The sequence below is a fragment of the Thunnus albacares genome, chromosome 23, assembly GCF_914725855.1.
Source record: "Thunnus albacares chromosome 23, fThuAlb1.1, whole genome shotgun sequence".
Lineage (NCBI taxonomy): Eukaryota > Metazoa > Chordata > Actinopteri > Scombriformes > Scombridae > Thunnus > Thunnus albacares.
This window is the reverse complement of record NC_058128.1, coordinates 18897005-18922290: the sequence shown is the minus strand read 5'-3', so window position 1 is coordinate 18922290 and position 25286 is coordinate 18897005. Positions and strand designations below refer to the sequence as shown.

Here is a 25286-nt window from a genome sequence, read left to right as displayed (position 1 = left end):
TTGTATATAAAGATAGATGGCATGACAGCTTCCCAAAAGGGAAGCCAAAACATCTTGATCACCCCCTGGTAGCTGGTTGCAGTACAGGTTATATGTCCCGCCCACTCCATGTTAGCGGATGATACATGAGTCAAACTAAAAAATCAAAGTACACGTCAAATACATTTTTCCCAAAGTTTCTTTCTGTCACTTTAGGTAATTCTTATCACACTGAGGTATGTTCAAGTACTCATTCTTCTGATAAGTTTGTTTTTAATTAGTTATTTCACAATATAAAATGAGTGTGTGACATCATGATTGACAGCTATGACAGCCGCTCTTAAATCTCCATCAGGTGGCGGGATGGCTCTGGTCACACAAGCAAGATGGCAACTCCTGGAAACAAGATATTTTTGCTTTGTTTTTGCATAGTGGCAGGAAGTGGAGACACGTCATCCATCTTTATATACGGTCTATAGCAAAGACACAGTCTACTCTGTCTGTTCAAACATTTATATGGTCCAGAGTGCTGCTGCTTTTTGTAAAGACACAACAGACTCTCAGAGAATTGAAGACATGTGTTAAGACATATAAAATACTCCTTAAAATGGCATCTACTTTTTCTCCCTCATTCAATCCAATCCAATCCACTTTATTTATATAGCACGATTTTAACAAACACAAGGTTTCCAAAGTGCTGCACAGGAAGATAAAAAGAAAAAAAGAAAAAAAAAACAATAAATAGCACAACAGAACACAATAAAACGATGAAGGACAGAAAAGGATAAAAGTAATAAAATAAGATAAAAACAAACAAAATAAAATAAGATAAAATCAAATCAAATAAGATAAAAACAAATAAAATCAAATAAGATAAAATCACATAAAATAGGATAAAAACAAATAAAATAAATAAAATAAAATAAATAAAGTGCACTGCTCACACAAGGTGCAACACACTACATGGTGTCAAAAGCCAGAGAGAAGAGGTGGGTTTTAAGAAGAGATTTAAAATGAGACAGTGAGGAGGCCTGTCTAATGTGCAGCAGCAATCCATTCCACAGTTTTGGAGCTGCAACAGTAAATGCTCGTTCACCTCTGAGCTTCAGCCTAGCTTTAGGCACTGTCAGGAGCAGCTGGTCAGCTGACCTGAGAGAAACTGGGAGTGTAGGGGTGCAGCAGCTCAGAGAGGTAAGGTGGGGCTAGGCCATTCAAGGCTTTAAAAGCAAATAAAATAATTTTAAAATGAATCCTAAAATGGATGGGCAGCCAGTGGAGTGAAGCTAAAATAGGTGAAATGTGCTCATACTTGCTTGTGCCAGTTAAAAGACGTACAGCAGCATTTTGCACTAGTTGAAGACGAGCAATGGTGGACGCACTAACCCCCATATAAAGTGCATTGCAGTAATCCAGCCGAGTGCTCACAAAGGCGTGGATTACTGTCTCAAAGTGCTGTCTCTGAACGACTGGTTTAATTTTTACCAGCTGCCTCAACTGGAAAAAGCTTGACTTCACCACAGCTTTAATCTGGCTGTCAAATTTATGGTCTGTGTCCACTTTTACCCCCAAATTGTACACAGTTGGCTTGTGATAGTGTGCCAAAGAACCCAGATCAACCAGGGGGTCATAGAAGTGCCACCAAAGACCATGACTTCTGTGTTTTTTTCATTAAAATTTAGGAAGTTTAGAGACATCCAGGTTTTAATGTCATGTAAACACTCATGCAATGGCTTAACACTGTAGGAGTCTGACTTTTTTAGGGGGACATAGATCTGACTGTCATCCGCATAGCAATGAAAAGAAATGCCATGTTTTCTGAGAATTGAACCAAGTGGGAGTCGAGAGAGGGAAAATAAAAGAGGGCCAAGCACAGAGCCCTGTGGTACCCCACATGAGAGGGGAGCAGTGGAGGACACAGAGTCATCAAGGCTAACACAGAAGGTTCGATGTGACAGGTAGGACCTGGACCATTCAAGTGCTGTGCCGCTGATGCCCACCCACTGCTCCAAACGAGCAATCAGGATATCATGGTCCACTGTATCAAAAGCTGCAGTCAAATCTAAAAGTACAAGGACAACACAGTGACCAGAGTCAGTAGCTAAAAAGATGTCATTAAAAACTCTTAAAAGTGCTGATTCAGTGCTTTGCAATGTTTTAAAACGGGATTGGAAAATCTATAGAATATTTTGTTCATTTAAAAAGTCCATGAGCTGAGAATAGACAACCTTTTCTAAGATTTTAGAAAGGAAAGGCAATTTAGAGATAGGCCTGAAATTTGCCAAAACAGTAGGATCCAGCCCAGGTTTTTTTAACAAAGGTTGCACAACGGCATGTTTAAAATGAACACGAACCACTCCAGAGGACAGACTGCTATTAATAACTGTGAGAAAAGATGGTCCAACAGTCTGGAAAGCCTCCTTAAAAAGTCGGGGAGGGACAGTTTCATCTGGAGAACCTGAGGGATTCAAATGACCAACAATCTCCTAAACAAAGGGCAGGGTCACAGGCTGATTAAAAATTAACACAATCACACTTGTGTAAATTGAATATTGGACCAGGATTGGCTTCCAAACTAGTTGTGATGTTACAAATTATGCTTGTAAGCCCGCTCCTGAAAATCAGATTTTCAGTGAGCACAGAGAAACTTTCCTTCTTCATTAGATGAACATGAAAACAGTCATCTAGTGTCAAACTCTGCACATACATCATTCTTCACAGGGAAGCTCAAACATCCAAGTGAAGTAACAAGAACAAAAAAACTCATCTTTGAGTGAAGAACAACTTTAACATTTGCTAGCACTATAGTTGACTAAACTTGCTGGTTACAGTTGTCATGACAGGCAGATAATGTGTTAGCAAACAGATACAACATTAACACTCATTTGGAGGTGGGTTTTTGGCCCCTTGACAAATGTAGGTCCAACATTCACTCTCCATTTAGCTCTATTTTGGTCTCCAACAATTCATGAGGGAAATATCTGGCTCCTTATCTGCTAAATGCTCCACTATGTTCACTAGCTAGTTGCTAACTATGTCATTTGGTGCTGGGATGGTTGTGTACAATGGGTTTATCTTTTTTGCTGAAAACAGCTGCCTGCTACGGGAAGAAAATGTGGTGAGTGTAAACCAAAACAGCAAAGTTTTGGGCTATAATACCAAATCAATGAGATGAAAGATGCTTAAATAAGGGGAGTCGGGTGATCATTTTCTGTGGGTACATCAATGCGAGTGACACTTTTCACATTACACATTCACATTAATTTTGTCTATTGTTAATATTAAAATATTTATTGTCACATATTTTATCATACTTCATGTAGAAGGCAATCTGAATTCCTGTAATAGGGCTCTTTTAATTGTCTACCAATGTGTCAACAAAATGCAAAGATGATCTTTCTGTCTCACCAACATTACTAGCGAATCAAATAATGATGCTCATGATTGCAGCAAATCCCTCATTAGAGTTTTAGATTTTTATAGAGCAAACAATTTAATAGCTCAAGAGACTAAAACACTGCGAAGTCTGATGGTTTAATTGCAGTTTGATTTATTATGAGGGCTTGGCTTGAGGCAGCAAAACCAATCTAGCTGCCAAAATGCCATCATGTGACGCAGGAAGGGTGTTTACTGCACAGCAAATTTAAATGGTAGGCTGTCTGCCAGCACCAGACTGGAGACTGCTCACACTGAGGGATGTATTAATTTTCACTGCTGGTTTTCTCCAGGGCAACGCATAGTGTTGTATGACTCTTTGAAGTTTTAGAAAGCTATTTGCTTTTCTAATATATGTCGACATCATGCTTCAGCTCAAGTGGTCATTTATTTGGTCTATTTATACTGGGATGGAATATTTGATGGAAACTGGTAATTGGGGGATTATACATCCATACAAAACCCTCACAGCTCAAGGGTTGCTCACTGGAAATATGTAATGTAATTGTTTACAAAAAATAGGCCTAATTATTAATTATCCCATAGCCAGTGACTAATTAACCATGGCAGAAAATGGAAAGCTGGCCTATTATTCTCAGAAGAGCAGTTGCGCTTATTATGCCCCACATCTCATTAATTTAAATGGTGTATAATAACCAGGAATTTGCAAACCTTGGTCATTAATGAGTTGACAGAAGACGAAAAGTGATAAGTCCTGTGCTGTTAATTGGTCAGCTGTAATCTGATCAGGAGCACAAGAGAGAAAATGAGATTTCTTGGTTGTGTATTTTGGGAATAGATATTGTTCCCCAAGGACACATGTTACGCACATCTGTTATCCTCTGATCAGCGTGGATGTCAAAAAGCTTCATGGAGTTGCGTTTCTTAAATACACAAAATGATAATCATATCTCGGGGTGTAGCTAAGCAGCATGGAGGGCAATGACTCACAACAAAAGAAAGTAAAGCAGAAAGCTGATGGCTGGCTGTTCTTTAAGCCCCCTTAGTTACTGCTGCTAAGCCTGCTGAGCTTTCCATTCTCAAACATAGATGTACAGCAGTTTACAAGGATAACAGTAGTAGATTTACCACTGACATTAATTAATGTTTGAGGAAAATGGATTTCAGACAGATTAATTACTTTTGTGTGATTAATTTAATCAATCTTTTAATTTACACAGCTGTTAATATTCTTTTTATTTTATCCTTAGTTGTGACACACCTTGTAAAGGCAGTTTAGAGATATAAGAGCTACATACTAATTATTGATTACATTTCTGAGATACCACTGCTTATGATGGTTAAAGATCCATGTGATGCATTAATGATATGGACGCTATAAAGAGCTGCACAGCTTTGTGTAATGGACACACATAATAACAACTGTTCTGGGTGTTGGTTAACCTCACTAGTGCAACACAATCTGTGAAACAGCACTTCTTCTTTCCTATTTGTTTCACTGAGAGGTGTACAAACTGGTGGAGCAGGTGGCGAACTGATATGAAAACAGCTGGTTCAGGGTGTATCTTCATCCATTTATGGCTAATTGTGGGAGTGGAAATACACCTTGTGCACGTGCACCCAGTTCCTCAGTGATTGAGATTTATAAAACAGAACCATGTGTACGCCCAGCCTTATAAATCTGAAAAGAATGTGTAGCATATTTCTGGCTTTGTGCATAGTTTTAGTTATGAATCTAACACAGAGTTTTATGCATCTGGCCCCAGGTTGGACCTAAACTCTGGTAGCATCCAGGACCGGCTTCCACACAGTGAGGAAATACTACAGTGTATATTGTGAACTAGTTGGCTTTAATTAATGTAACCTGTAGCCCCACAAACTAACTGCTAATGTAGACTAGTTAGTGATATCCTCCACTGCCTTGGAAATAACACTCTGTCACAACTGTAGGTAGAAAACTAGTTAGCTGGGCATCCTAATGATTGCAGCTCACATTGTTTGAGTGGATAAACACTCTTTGATACATTGCTTTTTAAAAATGCATGCAGAGACATCCAAAGCTTGACCATGGTCTGCCATGACTATGGTAGCTTAGTTATGATTGGAAAATAGCTGTTTTGGAGAGAGCTTTAACAAACCGTCACTTCAGTCAAAATGCATTGCTACCAAAATGTTCTTTTCATTGCTCATTCTACTATTTTTCTTAGCCTAAAATGGTGCTAAAAAGTTTGTTTTTGTAAGAACTTTGTGCTTCGTCTGCTGCGCCTCACTATTCAGCACAAGTGTTGATCTCAATCTCTGAACATCAGCTCACAAAAGGTAAAATATTTGTTCCTAATTGTCCCAGACAGTGACGCCATCACTTGTGGGAATTGGTATGTTTACTGTTGCCTTGTGTGTTATTCTTACTCTGCTTACTTTAGACTTCCCACATCCCTTCTTATAGGGCATTTGTTAATCCTTGAATAAAAATGAATGGAGCCTAATTGGCAAGCTGTAATCTGATCTGGAAAGGGACACGATGATGAGATGTCTAACTCGATCTCATTTATATTTGGCAGTGGAGGCAGATTGAATATTTCCCCTGATACCATAGGGACTCCCAGCACTCCCTGTTCCATAGACATACATATATTTCCTTATAGTGAGAAATAGGGTTTAAGTCTATACAGGAGTTCCTAAGATGCTTGGTGTAGTAGTGGTTGGGGAGGCAGACATGCCCCAGGGAGAGGTGGGTGGTGAGAGGAACTCTGGGAAAACTCTGAGATTAGGAACAGTGGCCTGACCTCCTGTTCAGGAAGTGGTTTGGGTGCTTTTGTAGCTGATTTATCTGCCTGTTTCGAGCATCAGCATCGTCATTACTCTCTCTCTCTCTCTCTCTCTCTCTCTCTCTCTCTCTCTCTCTCTCTCTGTGTGTGTGTGTATGTGTGCACACAACATAATGCAGAGTACACTTTCACAGAAGCAAAAGTACATTACTAACATTTACATTCAATTCTATGCTGACTGAGCTTGGATATCATTTATATACAAAGGGAAAATGTGAAAATAAAATCATGAAAAATTAGAATGTACTGAATGTGAGAGCTCCAACAGATTAATAATGTCACTGAATAAATGTGAACTCTGGAGGCAGCAAACACATTAATCATTCCTTGTAAATTGCTGCACTCTAGCACGTACAAAAACAAGTGATGTGGTCCAGTAGCACCTTGTGTAAATGCTCTATAGATGTTCAAGATTAATGCTTGAGCTTCGACAAAACTGGCTCTGCAAAGCCGTAAAGCTGGCAGGACTAAAATATTGTCCTAATTTTCTCCGTTTTCTTCTAACTGCTGAGAGGATTTGCTGGAAATCATAAATCCATTACCACAGCACAAAGTGGTGCAATCTGTAAGCCTGTTTGTTCTCAACATCTCTAGTAATAAGTGGTGAGGATATTGGTTAAAGATTAAGCCTACAACAACAAAAAAAAATCATTTCAGTTATTTAAGCTGGTAAATAGGCTCAAAATATGAAACGACTTAATGGAACAGTTGTATTAACAACATTAAATTTGGAAGCTAAATGACTTTTTACGGTGCACAATTTTGCAGTGTACAGAATAAGCTCCAGGACATATTCACTGCATGGATTTAATCATAGAGGATTCCTCTAAACATCTTATTCTGATGTCTTTTACAAGCCTTTCGGGCCACATTGTGTGTAAACTGTAGCTCCTTGTCTGCCAATACAACAGCAGAACAGCGATCGTCTGCATTTCTTCTGACAGAAATGCAATAAAACCCCAGAAACAGCTCGTCTGGTTGATGATTCACCTCTCTTCTATTCACGTAAAAAAACACGAGAAAAACAGTTTCCTGCCAGCAGAGAAGCAAATTTACATCAGGTCTGATGACATTAGTCAGCACAGCTGAGAGCCATAATCAGTCCAAATTAGATTGAATTCTGTGTACTATTAAATTGCATTCTTCTTGATTATTTTTTATATTATTACGTTTTGCTAAAGACCTTATCACTGATTGATTATTTACAGGTCTTGCATTCTTAATTGTTCTGAGCTCTCCAGAGCTGAATAGAAATAAACATGAAGGTCTTCATGAACTCACTCAGAACATTCAGTCCATGTACAGTATAAATATTGGTCAAGCATCAAATGTATGTGTGCAGAAATAAACACAGTGTGCTTTCCATCAGCACTGCCCTACAAAGTCAGAGAGCAGTTAATACACAAGCAGTGAGGTGTAACGTTTTCAGGCTGGCTGGCAAACTGCGTGACATAGATCAAGGTTGCAATGCCTTCATTTAACTCTAATTTTAGGCCTTTTTAGGGCTTTTTATGGCTTGCTTATTGCCATAAAAGCTGCACACCTAAAAAAAGCAAAAACTGCACACTCTGCCCTTGGATAAACTTCATGTATGTGGGGGGAAAATGCAATATCTACCAAAAAATGTTTATATGTTATAGTAATTAGATGTATCTTTGTTTTGCTAGGTGTCCAACTACTATTAGTATTGATATTGACATCAATAAACTGAATATATTTTTGATTTATTATCTATAAAAGTATGATTTGATTCTAACTTAACCATACCAAATCACATGAATTCCTCTAGAGTTAAAAGTTGACAGCTACTGACACTCTGGTAAGCTAATTAGCTTTAGCAGGAGATTTTTTCTTCGTCACCACTGGATTTAGCTTCTGCCTCATTTAGTAATGCAGAATAACTACTGAATCACCAGGGTGTCAGTTCATAAATGATGGGTTATATAATTACAGATAACTGCTAGAGCACAATTAATAAGTACATTTAGCTTTAACCGTGGCTATCTCACCAGCTAGTTTTTTTCACGATATAGCTCCTTTGCTTTAGATGTTCTGTTTGGTGTTTCTCTGTGACAGAGTGCAGATGACTAAACCACAGTGTAGTTAATACAAGTTCAAGATTATTTAACTATCATTCCAATCATATCCATATAGAAATACATAGCTATAACAGAATTTGATGTTGTTCCTCATAAGACCAGCCTGGTAGTTCAGTTTTGGAGTTAAAGCAAATTTAAAAGGATGTTTTCATAGCAATTACATGGCATAATCATTTATATAGTAAACCAGATATCAAAAATATGACTGAAAACTCAATTTTGACCATATGTAGCATTCAAAACCTTTTTGCTTCTGCTGCCTGAATTTCCAGTCAGACCCAGTCTAACCATTTCTCCTCTACTCTTATGGGCACAGTTGGCCTGTATGACATGAGCTGATGTGACATGGACACAATAGGTACAGAACTTGACTGCAGCTGCACTGTGCTGGGAGAGCTCTATGTCAGTCAGTAAAGAGGTGTTTTTGCGGCCAAAGGGAACCAAAGAGCCACAGGTGTCCGTTTGACGGCTGTGTGTAAATCAATAGAGTCTGTTCAATAAGTAACACAGCAGCAGCTCAGACCAGGGCCACGGACGCCGCTAATTGCTCTTGCTTTGTTTGCAATTAGTCCAACATTCTGCTGCTAATATGATTAGGTCACTTTGGATAAAAGCAGCTTTTGGCAAACACCTCCCGTCGCTGATGTGTTTGATGTAAATCTGAAAACTCAGCGCCCTTCTTTCAATCGGCCCTGTGAAGTCTGAGCAGGAGAATTTGATAAAATCAGAGCAGTTTTTCCTCTCAGACTTGAGCTGCAGTATTTGGTGGGAAGCATCAAGTTGTGGTAAATCATCTTGCAGCTTGAGACTGTGACATCCTTCCTCCAATGGGTATGATGACAAAATGAGAGTGTGTAAAAAATATATTTTCTGTCAGTTTTCAGGTGGTGAAATGTATCTTGTGTGCATGGTGCTAGTGCCAGTAGGCCTGTCAGTGCAGCATGCTTGTCAAAGTCTCCTCAGCTACCTAAACAGTAAACTCTATCAACAAACATGCAGGAATGTCAAGCCATATCCAAATCTGGGATCATTCAAGACCTTTAAGAGTCTGTCAGACTGTAACAGCTGAAATAGACCAGGCATGGACACGACACGTCTACCTGATACACCAACTCTGTCTCGGTCACTGCATGCATATTGAGTTTTGTCAAGTGATAATGCAGTCAGTTTAATAAACAGGATCATGGATGCACATTGATTTGATTGATTTATTTTAATATGCAATGTAAAAAAAACACCAGGTTGCACTGCTGCGTCATATTGCCTCTGGTACAATGAGGTATTTATTTTGGTCATTTTTAAACAGTTTGTACTTGTTTTTTACACACTTCTATGTAGTTTTGGCCATGCCAGATGTTTTCAGAAAAAAAAGCTAATAAACCCACTGTACACTACCTCAGTGTTTTTTTCCTCATCTGAAACTTTCCAGTTTTGGTTCCCTTGAACTCCAAAGCCTGTCTATTACTGGAGCACTCTAATCTGATCTTAAATTCACAGAATGGAAAACCTGTTTGCCTTGATGCAACATTTCAAAGGAGTTGATATGCTGCTGCTGCTGCATTAATTCAGGGCAGTTGCAAAAGTATCAGCAAATGTGGTGAGTTAGGATGTTTTTACAAAGCGGTCATACCCATGGCCATGACAGGTGCAAAGACGCTTCATTTTTTAAACCAGTACTATTATCAGCTTTTCTCTCATTGCACACAGTTAGTGAATCACCTGCCTTTGTGATCTGGTCAGTTCGGTGATACACTGCACATTATTCCCTCTGCAAACCTTTAGTGAATCTGGGCCACAATGTCCATATTGACGCACATTAACAAAGGCTCCTCTCTTCCATGTGTACATTTCTTCCAGTGGCAGTGAAAAGCAGGAGATATAGTTACCTCTAATGAGGAAAAGGACTTCACACCCCATTGGTTGTTCTGTCTACCTGGAATCCAGGCCACTGTAGCAGACACACTCCGAAATACCCTCAGTGGGAAATCCAGGGCTAAACAAGAGAAGTAAATGCCTTTGGAGAAGAAACATGCATGTCAGTCTGCCAGCTCGACAGCATGACAAATTATCTGCTGCTGTTCTGCTGTCAGTGCTTCCAGGGAATAATTGAAAGTTGCATGACACACTCTTCCTTTGCTTGAAAACACATTAAGTGTGTTAAAAAGAAAGGGACTGTACATTATGGAGGAACAGGACCAACAAAACAGGGTTATAGCAGGCCACTTCAAAGAAAAACAAAAGCTATTTTGTACCCTACCTGTAAATGTAACATGAAAAGAGCTTCAAAAGACCTGCCTGTCCCTCCATGCCGCATTGAATCTGTTCACCAGGCTCATGCTAATGAACAAACTGATGTAACATTGTGAAGTTAAAGAAATGCTTTGAATAGCAAAACAGGACTCGTATCCAGCCTCGTACAGCTACTCCATGTCTGCAAAATAACTAATTGAAACATTTGAGCACCAGACTTTCAGTCTTCATCAAACACTGCCCTGAGCTCAAAGGCTGGACTTGAGTGCTTTAGGAGCATAATGAAACGTGGCAGAGACACTCTGGTTGACATAATAGCTTTTTTTTTTTTTTTAACCCTTCCTTGTCGCGGCTAATTATGAGCAGAAAACAAGCCTGGCCAAGATGGATGTTTTTTCCAGTTCAAAAGCAAAGCTGTTCCCCCATTGCCTCCCTTGTACAAGCAGCAGCACAATACGTTGACATGCAGACACAGATACCCGTCTAGACTCAAGTGGACCACTCAGGACCATTGGAAGTCACTCAGGCACATGACGGCTCCTGCAGAGAAGCAGAATGAAAGTCTGAACACTTGCTTATCGGTTGGGTGTTAGCAAATAATTTTTAAAAAGCAAAAAAAAGGGTTCCTGTAAAGATCTGGAAGGACTTTTTTCTACAGTGTTGTTGTGTTCGCAGATGGCACTATGTCCCATTTGCCTTTTGGGAAGTTAAAGTGAGATATATGATTCAAACTGAAATTGTGATCTTATCTAAGCATAACAGACAAACAAATTCAACATATTAAGTAGTGAGCTTTATATGTGCTGGTAGGCGTAGTTTTGAACTTTGGTCAGAGCCATGCTAGCTGTTTCCCCCTGCTTCCAGTCTTTATGCTAAGCTAAGCTAACCCCTCCTAGCTCTACGTAGCTCCATAGTAAACAAACAGACATGAGAGTGGTATCAATCTTTTTAACTGTCTCATAGCAAGAAAGCAACAAGCTATTTCCCAAAATGCCAATTTCTTTAACATTTACTTTATATGTATTTTTTATTTATTCATTTATTATTTAACAAATGAAGAAATAGCTGCATGTGTTTTGCTTATGTACATTAGGCAGCCTTAGATATTCGGGTGTTTTCTATTCCTACTTGAGAATACATTCACCCAGAGGACTGAGATTCTCAGTGGTGCCTCGGTGGCATCATGTCTATCTATTAACTGAAAGAAACACTGAAGCGTTCAGATAAATGGCCACAAATTCCTTGCAGAAGAGGCAGAACACAGGCACACACCTCCTGCAGGGACTTCCTGGAGGGTGAAGCGGGGGAGTATGACGCTTATTGTTTTAATTGGATTACATTAAGGGCTCAGTTGTGAAGTACCGGGGGCTGATCATTTTTTAATAAGCAGGCATGGAGAAGGTACAGAGGGAGTGTTATTGTCAAATATTGATTGGAGAATGATTTTATTCAGCTTTCAGAATCCCTTCAAAAGCCCTTTCATCACAGTCCAGGAGTCTACATTTCAAATGAGTGTTTACAGGGACTACTGCTCCGACAGGCAGTACACACACTGGTTTGGTTTGTGGCTCTGTGTGAGACACAGGTAATGGCCTCCTAATTCTGTCTGGATGAAGGAGATCAACATTTCCGTGCAGCAGATTACTTGTTGATGGTAAACCATTAAGAGAGTGAGTCACTGGCCTGATGGGGATGTTGTTGTTTTTTTAATTTGTGATGAAGGCTGGTGCTGTTAAGGGCAGGCTAACTATCCCATGAAGAGAAGAAGCTGGTGATGAACTTGGAGAGCTCATGTTTCATCCTGAAGGCTGTTCAAATAGCTATTAGCATTTAGATGAGAAGTGTATTAACTTTTGTGTCTTTTGGCCTCTTGGTGGGTTACTCACAGCTGATAAACTATTTAAGTAGACATGTTAGGACTAGAGCCTGATACAATCAGCACTATTATGAACCAATGGTCAAGCACTTCGACTTTATTTTTCATGCAGGGAAATACACACTTGAGACACAATATGAAGAATAATAAATTTTCTGTTTTCATACCCTGAACACATTCCTCTCTGTTGCTCTCTGCAGCTTTGGTGGTGAGATTTCTGACTAGACGCTTCATCTGGGAATACGACCCAACACTTGGTAAGAAATCTCTATGCAAAACACATGTTTCTATTGCTACTATGACTGTTATTACTACTCTTACACTGGTACCACCATTACTACTGCTGCTATCCTATGACAACTACAGTACTACCAGTACAACTGTATTTACCACTACTGCTGCCGAAACCACTACGGCTTCTAGTGCCAAACTTCCTTCTCTTACCACTTATGTGTTAATTTTTTTATTTTTTTATTTTATTTTGCTATACCAGTCACAGTTAAAGGAATAATTCACATCTTGCATGGCCAATTTCCTACTGGCACTTCTGCACTCTCTAATTAACATGTTATATCTGGTTTGTTTAATCCTTTTAAAAAACGAAGTGTAAAAATGTCAGTTTGTGCTGTAACTGTTTCTTCTCCGGGCCAACGTAGATTATATTGTTCCACACAACTGGGCACACAACTACCCATAAAACCACAAATCAAAATGTTCACACTTAAACAAATGAGATATAACAAGTTAATAAGTGAGCTTTAGAGGTGTTGGTGATTTTTTAAAAACTTTCAAACAGAGGCAGACCAGCCGTTTCCCTCTCCTGGCTGCAGGTTCATATTTAGTTTATAGACATCAGGTTTCTTATCTACAGTAACTTGGTAAGAAAGTCAGTAAGCATATTTCCTTTAAGGATTTAGAGACAAATACCCATTCCAAGAGTTTTTAAAAAATGGCTATAATAAAAGATGTAAAAACAAGGCACAGTATCAAGATTTTTTAAAAAATGACAGCAAATAAATAAGAAAGAACGCAGGTGTGGAAAATAGGTACAGTAAATATTGCATCAAAAAAGGTCTAATAAAAGGAATCTCAAAAGTAATTTTATTAAGAAATTAAGTAATGAATTATGCATTTCATTAGATGATGTAGTTTTGGTTATTTCAAAAGCACAATTTAAAGTGATGCAACAATGTTAAATGCAGAGGAGGTTTTTTTTCTGCACTCATCAGTGCATAAAGTAGATTTATTTTTATGAACTGATGCAGTTTGAGCAAAATCACGAACACTGTAATTATGAGGCACAAAGGAGCCGCATCTCTGTGAGGTGCTTTTCATTTCCTGGCTTCACATGTCAGCTTCTCTGCCTGTCTGGATCGCTCGCACAGTGCTCTCTACAATAGCACATCTGTTTTCAGGTGCAGCATCTCAGCAGAGTCCTATTACCAGCATAAACAGATGCATTCGGGTGTATATTCCCTTTTGTAAAAATCAATCACCTCTTCATGTAACGACATGATGATTGCAATCTTGTAGCCATTATACCCTTTGTGTCACATCACAATACGGCCGCAAAGTTGCTGGGATATTTTAGATTCTAGGGCGATAAAACAAGAACACGTTTATTTAGAGGTATTGAATGATTTTTAGAACAGAACATACTGTTTCTTCTCAGTTATTTTGTTTACTGCCCTTTAAATACAGAACAACAGTAATATCCTAGACGCCTTTTTTGCTATGAGGTGTATTGTTACTGTGTTTAACAGCTTTATACAACTCCAAGAAGTGTGAATGGCTCAGCACAAAAAAAGAAGAAAAAAGCAAGAAAAGAACGATAACTGCTTCCTTGGTTACCACAAGGGTTGGCGTCACAACCAAGAAAGCACAGCTTGAGGTGCATAATGGGAATAACAGCACTGTTGGAGGGTGTCTGTGACCAATCAGACTGCTCGACTGAAATTACCCATGAAGTGGTCGACACGTTATTAAAACCCTATTATGGGCACATCACACAGGTAGGGGGTGTGCGTGCCGAGTGCTGGTCTTAGAAACGCAGGATTACTGCCAGAACGAGGTCGGTACTTCAATTACATCATTACAGCATCTCCATATGCCTTCCAGTGTCTAATGCACAACTCTCCATTTATCTCCATTCATTATCTACCTATTTATCTGGATTAGGGTCACAAACAAGTTCAGATCTTCTTTTCTACAATAAGGAACACCTGGCGTTCTCAGGCCTGCTGGGAGATGAAGTCCTTTAAGCGCAGGGCTAGACAATCATGTGCTATGGAGAGTTTTGTTTATGTAGAATTTCATTCCAACATAAGACTCATGCCAGCTGATGTAGCTGATTAGCACACCTTCAAAAAGAGAGGCGGTACGAATGTATGAAGTCAACTGCTGCAGTTAGCGCCATTCCTTGCTCTGGCATGTCCTGGGTCTGCCTCAGCAGTTGGGTCTTATACAGGGTCCCCCTAGACTGCTGAGCTCCTTATCAGAAAAAAACAAACTAAAAACATAGATGCCTCTCTGCCACCTGGAAAACATTTATACAGTTTTCAATCGAGTACACAATTTTGGGGGGAAAAAAGCATGAGGAAGCAGAAGCAGAAGCTGAGAAATTGAAGGCAAACTGCTGCAGTGTCCTTGAACCAGATCAGTCTGGATGAGAGCATCATCAGATAAAAGTTGAATGAAAAAGAAACTGGAATGCACACATTGTTGGAGTCCTACTACTTGACAGGTGGAATAGACACCATCTGATGTTGTGCATGTCTGGTCTATCTGGAGAGTGTGTGTTCGTAACAACCTTGGCACTGGCAAAAGCTGAAGACATTGTGGAAACACTAAAGTGCAGCATGACTAATGGCTGCTTTATGCTAACTTTGAAAATCCTCCTCATAAATGATGCAATAAAGACATGAAATGCGGATAACAGGCTTGTCATTTCTACTAAATAATCTGCTGTCTTTGTATGTCTATGTTTTGGGCTGGTGTTAGCAGACACTGCAAATATGCACAAATTCCCCAGACAACACCAGATGACCAGTTGGATCTCATTCCCTGTAACTATATAGGAAATGGGAGCTGTGCAGAATGCAGATGGCTGTAATATTGCAATAGTTATTTATGTCCCTGCACACCAGCCAGACAAAGGATCTAATCTCCTTTGGCTCACAGAATTAACTCTGAGCTACTACTACTGTGGTTTGGCATCACAATAGCAACTGTGATTAACAGTGTATCGCATAATGCAGGGGGAATTTCTGGTATGAATACTTTGGAAGTAAATTTACTGTAAAGAAAGTGTAAAAGGAAACATTTTTTTCAGAATGTTGGAGGGGTTTAGAGTAGGGAGCATTAGTGAACTATTCACAAACTGGCTTCTGTTTCCAGTTTTGACACTTGGAGTCAAACGTGACACTTTCTCTTTCGGCCCTCTGCCAAAACAGCCTTCAGGCAGTGAGGGGTTTGAGTTATGAGGGATTAATTGCTTGCTGCCAGGAAAATTACTGCTTTTGTCTCTCGCCAAGATCTTTAGATACAATGGTGTAGCTTGTTAAATCAACCCAGCCCTGACCCCTGTTAGTGCATTTAACAACAAATACACAGAGGGGTGTACATGGACAGTTTGGATGGTGTTTGCAACCAATAGAGTGATGGCTCCTGAAATAGGCTGTCCCACGGGTCACTATGTGAGACTCTGGTTCTCCTCGTCAGAGATGCTGCTCGTGCCTCCAGCCAAACAGCTATAAATCTCCACACTACTTCCGCCTCTGGCTCTCTGTGACATTCATTTACGTCACAGGATGCAGTTTATTCCCCTGGAGAGGTGAACGCACCTGGGACACAGCGGGGTAGACGTGCAGGGACTGGAGCAACAGCAGGCTCCAGATCTGCTATTTTAAACTCTCATTTCACTGAGAATCAGAACATCTTTTTGACAGGTCCTTAGTATCATTGTTTGTGGATTTAAGTTTGTGAACATATCACTTAACTATTTGTGACTACAGCTTGCACTGTACCACATCTCCAGTCTAGCAATTTAGTCATGAGAGGAAAAAGGTTTACCATTTTCTCTGAGTTAATACTAGAGAGTTCGATTTGGACCATTAAATTTAAGGATTTTTCAAATAAAATAAAATAAAATAAAGGTTTATAGTAGTTTTATTTATAATGTGCTGCCCTATGCCTGTACTTCAAAATACTGTATTATTGTTGCTTGGGAAAAGTTGGCTCAGTCAACATGAATAAACTGTTATGCAGCATTTTCATTTAGCTAATAAATTTATGCTAACATTGGCATGATTGATGTGGCTTCCATGTATTTAGTACAAACTTAGAAGGAGAAATCAAAATTAAATTTCATTCTCACAGTGTATGTGTTACATTTAACTAAGGGTGCCTGGCAGTTAACAGGTTGCTGTATGAGTCAGCAACAAGACAGGAATGGTCTCCTTACTAGAGGCTAGCTCCTAGCTACTTAATAAGTTGATACACAAGACCACAAAGAATTATCACCTAGATTTATTGTTTGATTCACTTTCACTGCTCTCCATAGAGCAGGCAGCTGTTTCCAGAGAAAAAGCTCTAAAAACTGACAAAACATCAGCTGCTCAGCACCATAGGCTGTAAAAAATATGGATGAAGCCACCATGACGTCACCCATTGGTTTCTGAAGATTGGTCTCTGACCGTCGCCATCTTGGCAGTGCCTGACTCCACTTAACTCCTGGCTAATCCAAAATGGGCAAAGAGGTGGAGCTGAGGCAGGCTGAATGAAGCCTAGTTGCAGAAACAAGCCACCTGCCGCTCAAAGCAGCCACGTCCTTAATTATGCATAACTTTACGGCTTAATAACATTTAAACGGGTGAATTATAAAATAATTCACTCCCCGTACAGTTGTCATGAAAGGGGAAATTAGCTATAGCTATAGCTATAGAGACCAAAACGTTTTTTGTACCAGGCTGTAAACATGTATTTCTTATGTAAAGTCGGGCATTTTAATGTGGCGGTCTATGGGGACTGATTTGCTTTTGGAGCCAGCCTCAAGTGGCCATTCAAGGAGCTGCAGTTTTTGGCACTTCTGCATTGGCTTCATTTTCCAGCCCTGGAGGTTGCTGCTTGCTCAGCACCAAATGGCAGACAGACAAAGTTAGCAACTAGCTAATGAACATAGTGGAGCACTGAATTGGTAAAGAGCCAGATGTTTCTCTTCAGAGTAAATGAAGACCAAGAGAAGAGCTGAAAGGAGAGTGAATATTGGACTCTCATTAGAGACATGCCTCCAAAGGAATGCTAATGTTACTTCAGGCCCTGGCTGCGTAAATAGGCTGCTAACAAGTTTGCTGTATCAGTTTAAAAGGTGATAATGTTGTGTATATAGCTTGATCTGCTGTCTCCACGTGGCCAAAAAATTGTTATTGTCGGTTTAGGTTTTCTTGAGATGGATAGCTGTTCATAGAGCTAATGGCCTCCAAAATGGCCACCACAAGGGTGAGGATTACATCACTTCAGAATCCAGCCAAACTGTTTAATACAACATCTGGGTCTGACACGTGATGTACACTGACCCAAAAAGCATTTTTCTCCACATACAATCATTGCAAAAGGAGTGGTTGTAAAATGGTGATACATTTTTCTGAGTGTCACAACCCCCACGAAATGACTTATTTTATTATCAGAATTTGATCCATTTGGTCTGATAACATTTGGAAAGTCTAAAAGAGCTGCATGATTTAATTATTTTATCCCCATTCAAGTGAACAAGGAGAAGTCAGACTGAGCGAGAGAAGGACTCTAGCACACATGCTCCATGGGCCGGGAAATGCTGAAGTGTGAGGAAGCCCGCAGAAACATGGTGGAAGAACAGCTGCCTTTTTTGGCTTCATGCGCCACTAAGCAGCTTTCATAAGAATGAATGGGCACCATCTTTGAACACAGTATCCAGTTCTCCTTAATACATCTATGGTTCCAGCAGTTAAAGTCCCACTAATTTCCTACATAGACAATGTTAGGTGACAAGCAGTTGGAGCGCCTCCATGGCTGCATGAAATTCTGGGTTATACATTGTTTAGTTCTTCAAAAATCAAAGGTACAAGCCTGTGAACATAAAAACACAAGATAAGACTCCCAAGGTGCATTTGGGTAAAGTCTTGTGATTTTTTTTGTAATATTGATTTCTTGACTTACTATACTTATGAACAGAACAAAGCTTTCTGATATGATCCCTTCACAAAAGAAGCATGCATCAGGAAATGTCAGCAGAGCAGGCAGAACATGAGTCATGAGCTGAAAGCAATTGCAAAGTCCAGCAGAATCTCTCTTTATATGGAGGGTTTCAAAGGCTTCAGAGCTCTCTACGAGGTGTTTACACAGATGGGCTTTTTACAAGGGGGCAATTTAGGCAGATAACTCCTGTGCTGTCCGAGGTGCAATGAGAGGTCACGGTCATAGTTCACACCTGTGTTCCTGTGCCAGGAATAAGAAGCTCTTATCCTGCTTTTCAAATCAGCAAGAGGTGAAGCTCAGGTCATTTCAGGTCATTGAAGGAGCAAACAGAAAGGTCCATCAAGCTGCTGGAAAACTGAAGCATTTTGCTCCAAAGTACAAGATAACAATTTCATTAAAAAGAAACCAAGGGAAATGGAAACATGATGTTCTTCTCAAAAGATAGTGTCTGTCTGAACCAGGCAGAAGCCAGAGTATGTCCTTGTTTTGATCTGTAGGAGAGCTTTGGGCATGAAAATGCTTAAACAAGTGACTATAAAAACATGGACATCAGTGGTGTCTTCACCACTCATAGGTTTCTGAAATGACCAAGTGTATTCAGTCTGGCTGCAGACAGGGGTACTCTGCCTAACTTTGAACAACTAAATTGGGCAAAATTTTAGCCAGGTTACCCAGTACCAATTTTTTTACGTTATCTTTTAACGGTTATATATATATATATAACGGTTGGATTATTTACTCAAACTAAAATATGGTTATTTTATATATTAGACACGGAAAGCAGAGGTTTTGGCTTAAAACTGCCACAAATGTATTGATAGTTGAACAAAACAATGTAAATATGACATCAGTTACATATGAACATTCAGAACTTCAAAGGATACACATGACTCAATCAACAACAAACAGTGACATGTAGGGCTGCAACTAATGATTATTTTCATTATCAGTTAATTTGCCAATTATCTTCTCAATTAATCAATTAATGACTTGGTCAGTAAAATGTCAGAAAACAGTCAAATGACTCCAAGTTGATGTCTTTAAATGTCTTGTTTTGTCTGTCCAACAGTCCAAAAACAAAGATATTCAGTTTTTTGTCATGTCTGACAAAGAAAAGCATTAAATCATCACATTTAAGAGGCTAAATATTTTGGTATTTTTTCATTTCTGTGGCTTGCTCTCAGGCCTGTCAATCTTGCACTGAAAGCCTATGCATCATTCATGCAGGTCTCATGAGCAGCATCAGCAGCATTGTGCAGATGTGACAAGCATTTAGCAATTCTAGCAATATTGAAAGTGCAAAGATAAATCTTAACACCAAAATGTGATCCAGGTGCAAAAGGAGGGAAAGACTGAATAAATTAAAAAAGAAGTATTTTTATGGCTCCATGGAAAGAGCATTCCATGTACATTTTGATAATTGGTGATGGGAAGTTTTCAGATCTCTCACAACCTATGTAAGTGTCAAGCATATGTATATCTGAAAAATACTAAATTACAAGTGAAAGTCCAGTAGGTTTTGCTAAAGTTATTGTATTCGAGGAAAATGTACCTATTTATTTAAGGTCAAACTATGGATTATAGATTATGTAAAATGTCCCTAATAAAACTGTTAAATTATTTATACAACAAGTAATTCCAGACTCAAAACTCAAAGCAAAACTCTTGCCAAGCTACAGTCAGCTATCTGTTTTGTTTGTTAGAAAATGCTCTTCTGTACTTCTCTGACACCTACTTCCTGTACAAACCAATGCTCTGAATCACTCAAGGATAGTGGGCGGAATTAAATTCACCAACTCAATAATGATGACTATTGTCCACACATTTCCACAACATCTGCCTTCATACTGACATCTAATTTACTAAAATAAAAAAAATGCATTGTAATGAATTTCACTGCCCTGCTATGAGTCATGTCTCACTATATTTAAATGATGAATCATTTTAAACATAATTTTTTAAAATGAACTCTGTTTTGTTGCCTTTTGTGTCTCATAGAATCCACATATCGCCATCAAGCCAATATTGACGATGAGGCAGTCACCATGGAGATTTTGGACACTGCAGGGCAGGTGAGATAATTATCCCTATGTTCTCCTACTCATCTGTCTGTCAAAGATTCTCAATAGCAACTTAATAGCACCTTTTATTAAACCCTCCCTGACTGGTAAACAATAACATCTTTTAAACTCCATACCCCCCAGATTGTAACACAGACTTGTGTTAAAAAATGTAGTGTCTTAGCTCAAGCTGAGATAACTCTGATGAACTCATCAAGGTTGTTTGATGAGACTTTAAAAGCTCCTCCAGAGCCACAGAAGGCTGTATACAACTGTGTTCATATGCTGAGTAGTACTGACCATGACAAATAAACTGAGCGTGTAAAATCGGCAGTATTCCCCTTTAAGTAATTAGTGACATTAGTGATATCACAAAATATGCAAGAAAATTACCAAACGTAATGCATTACAGAAATCTTCGTGTTCTCTCAAATTCCCAGCAGCATTTACTGAAGTTACTGAATTTTAAAAAATATTTTTGACAGAGTGGTAAATTTATTCATCTGATCAAATCATGTGGTGAACTTATTAACTGGCTAACCTAAATGTTTTGTATTTAAATATCCAACTCTTCTCTGTCTTTGTGCATCATTCAAAAAAAAAACAAAAAAAAAATCTGTGTCTGTTTTTATCTTACTAATAAAGTATTGCATGATCCCCCAGTCATTTTTCTTACACCACTGGGATGGTGAGATGAAAAATAAAAAATTAGAAATGAACACACATGAGACTAAATTACATTAAATCATTCAGTATTATTGAAGATTGAGATTTAAACTCTTATTCTTCTTATTCTTCTTATAAAAAAGCTGTTTCACTATTTTCTAATGCAGTGTCTTCAGAATGCTTAGGTATCATCTTGCTCTTGTTGACTTTCTCTGAGATGTTGACTCTGGGACACTTGTTTGTAAAATGTGTAGGAAAGGGCATGAGACCGAATTAAAGATGGTCATTTCCTGTAGTCTGGCAAAAGTATTGCAGGGTCCTCGGCATGAGGGAGAGCTTGTATAAGTTCTCTGGCTGATAAATATGCTGCAGTGCTGCGTAGGTGTTCTGCTGGCGGCTGATTTCCCCTGTGACACTTCAGCCAAGTCATCTCTCTCTCATTACATTGTAGTCTATTTTCAGCTGGCATTACGATGTGTTTTTAATGTTTCCAGACATGGCTACACTGTATCCTAGACCTCTCCTTACTATTGATGGAAACAACGCTGATTGCATAAACGCACTGTGCTAACTCTTTCATGATTTGTGGAGGTGGTGTCTTGATGATGGCTCATAAATTCCTGGTTCAAAAGTCGGTCAGGTATACAAACCGTCAGACTCCCTCATCTGTCCTCCAGAGGAATGCAGTATGTTCTTGAAGCTTCCTCTACCAATAACTATGAGATCAGAATCTGTATGCCTCCCTCCAGTCAGGTTACGATTTAAAGGCTGCCACACGACCAGTTAAGTGCTGTTACAACTGGACGGCTGTTTCTGCTTCAACATGATCAAATTAGGAGCACATGCCTGACTGTTCATATTCCTCAGATGGCTGCAGAATTACATTTCTGACTTAAGCAGGTGTGGGAGAGAGCAGAGAGAAAAAGTTTTCTTTTCTGAGGCAACAGTTGAACTCAAGTGCTGCTGCTCCATGAAGTAATGTGTTAAATATGGGAACATAAGCCAAGACTAAACACATTTTTGATGTTCAAATGCAAAAAATGCACAAAAAAACAAACTGTCACCTATTAAAGAGCTAAGAAAAATCCTTGTTTATAGTTTAACAGTTGGATTATTTTTTTTAGATGATCTGGTTTGAAAAGGTTTGAGTCAAAAAATAAATTTAAAAAAAAGTTTGATATTTTGGATCATTTGCCTTCTTGCCAAAAAGTAACATTGGAAGACTGAAACCACTTTCATACTTGTACGGTAAATATGAAGCTACAGTCAGCAGTTGGTTAGTTTAACACAAAAACTGGAAACAAGGGGAAACAGCTGGTCTTGCTATGTCCGAGGGTAAAAAATCTGCCAACCAGCACCTCTAAAGCTCACTAATTGTATAACTAAATGTTATATCTTGTTTTTGTAATCTGTAAAAAAAGAACTTTGTAATTCCAGGAAGTCACTACATCCAGCCAAGAAATGTTTTACTCCCTGCAAAACAACAAACTTGTGGTTTTTACAATGTAGTTTTTGGTCTAATTCAAGAAACATTTAACATGTTAATTAATGAGCTTTACAAGCGCTGATTTTAAAAAAATCTTTGGACAGAGTCAGTCTAGTTTTCCTCTGCTTCCAGTCTTTATGCTAAGTTAAGCTATGCTAAATAGCTGCTATCTGTAGTTTATTATTTAATAGACAATTATGAGAGTGGTGTCAATCACTCATTTAACTCTGGGCAGGAAAGTGAATAAGCAGATTTCCTAAAATAATGAACTATTCCTTTAGGAATCTTCAACTTTGAGTTACAATTGGACTTAGTGGTTTCATCACCATATGTTTTGTCTTCTTCTCAGGAGGACATCCCGCAGAAGGAGGGTCATATGCGTTGGGGTGACGGATTCATCATTGTGTATGACATCACTGATCGCGGAAGCTTTGAGGAGGTGGCACCACTCCGGAGTCTCTTAGAGGAAGTAAAGAAGCCAAAGAATGTCCCTCTGGTCCTTGTAGGCAACAAGTCCGATCTGGACCATGTCCGGCAGGTTGGCACAGAGGAGGGCGAGCGGCTTGCAGCTGAAATGGCTTGCGCCTTCTATGAGTGTTCAGCATGTGCTGATGAGGGAGGGGCTGTGGCCGAGGCCTTCCATGAGCTCTGCCGTGAGGTGAGGCGCCGTAAAGCCATGCAGGGCAAAGCTCGACGCCGCAGCTCCACCACACATGTCAAACAGGCCATCAACAAGATGCTGACCAAGATCAGTAGCTAGGAAAGAGCTACGCTACTGTCTGATGACACAAGAACAAAAATAAAAAGTGTAACTGTTTCTCATGTAAATGTTTCCAACAATTATTGGCTCCGAAAGGGACGAAATGTGACTGATTTGATGTGGAATGTATTATTTACTTTTTTGCAGATCATTTTCCATTAAAAAGGTCCCAAGTGCAATATATTCCCTCTGGAAGAGGTTAATGAAGTTGTCACTTCAGCGGATGACCTCTCAGCCAATCATTTGAGCTCATTAGGTTCAAAATAATCCCGGACAGAGACTGAGAAGATATGAGGTCTTTCATGTTGAATCAGTAATACAGTCAGGTTTTTTTCTTTTAGCCTTTCATCAAACTTTATTAAAGTCATTAAATAAGCCAGTGGGCAGTCTGAAAATGATGCATGCAAGCTGTCTCATTTAGCATGCACAGAATATAAGCATTTATTGACGAAGATCCGTAGTTTCCTCTCTGTATCTTGTCTGTAGGGGGATATTGTGATGTTCTTTGGCCCACATGTGTTACTGTTCTTTCAGCAGTGGTCAATGAAAAATAAGAGAATCACCATGAGAACCACTATGAGATAAAAGTAGATCCACTGTCCTTCTCCCGCAGTATGTCAACCCTAGAGAAGTCCCTGAAGCTGTCAGTGCCTGTTCTTCAAAGTGTTGATCCAACCTCGTGATGAAGGCCGCTATGTTATGTTGACATTAAATGTGCTGCAGTGGACTGTAACTCCCTGTGTTTGTCCAGGATATGTTTGCTCAAGATCTTTTCCTCAAGATTCAAAGCACAGGTTCAGGAAGTCCACCATGTCAAGGCTCATGGGAGAACCTTCTGGCTGTTTTCTCTAAACCTACGAAGGGAAGCAGTTGCCGTCCATCCTAACATGTCACATTCCAGGGATGTTATTCCTGGCTGTAATTTTAATACTGTCAACTGTAAACTATAGTATGTATAATATAGTATATTCCCTTAAGCACTGGTGTGTCTTAGGTATGTACAGACCCCAAAAGCATCTACAGTGGAAGACATTGTAATTGCTGAAATGTAATATCAGTTTTTTCTTCATGTATGTGACCTGTCTTTTGAGCGAAACAATCAGCTGTGCACTTGTAATTAAACTGATATATCCCACCAGTTTCTCTCTTGGTGAGCGTATATGTTTGGTCGACATCACTGTAAATCAAATCAACAAAAGCACTTAGCAAAGTTGGACACCTTCAGCCAGACCATCAAATGTCACATTTACATAGTGACAGTCTCCAGATGGGAAGATCAGTGGCTGTTTAACATCCACTTCATATTCAACTCCTGAAATGTATTTGCAGCGTTGCATATGATTCCGTTTTCTTTAGTTGATACATATACAGGAAAGTTCCCCTATTATGTTACAGTCACCAACAATAGTGCATGGATTCAATGGTGAGTACTCCTGCAGCTCACTATTTCAGCAGTCAACTATCTTCTGGCCACCTTTTAGTTTTTCATTTCTATTGCCTGAAATTAAAACATGTTGAATCAAACTTTTTCTTACTTCCCCATTTAGTAGCCAAGGAAACTACATCTTCAACTAGGGTTACCCACTTCTGACAACGCACTGTATTAAAAAAAGGAAACCTCCAACTAAATACACCCTGGTACTTCAAATAGATTGCTG

The 25286-nt window shown here is 39.2% G+C and overlaps 1 protein-coding gene across 2 annotated transcripts in view; it reads left to right on the top strand.

Annotated features, from left to right (window-relative positions):
- Positions 1-24763, top strand: part of rerg (RAS-like, estrogen-regulated, growth inhibitor) — a 50341-nt gene extending 25578 nt beyond the window's left edge. For both annotated transcript variants that reach the window (XM_044343919.1, XM_044343918.1), the window contains exons 3-5: positions 12626-12682; positions 20655-20728; positions 23218-24763. In XM_044343919.1, the coding sequence (XP_044199854.1) occupies positions 12626-12682; positions 20655-20728; positions 23218-23628 (542 nt within the window). In that variant the 3' untranslated portion in view covers positions 23629-24763. The remainder of the gene's footprint in view (positions 1-12625; positions 12683-20654; positions 20729-23217) is intronic.
- Positions 24764-25286: the final 523 nt, after the last annotated feature.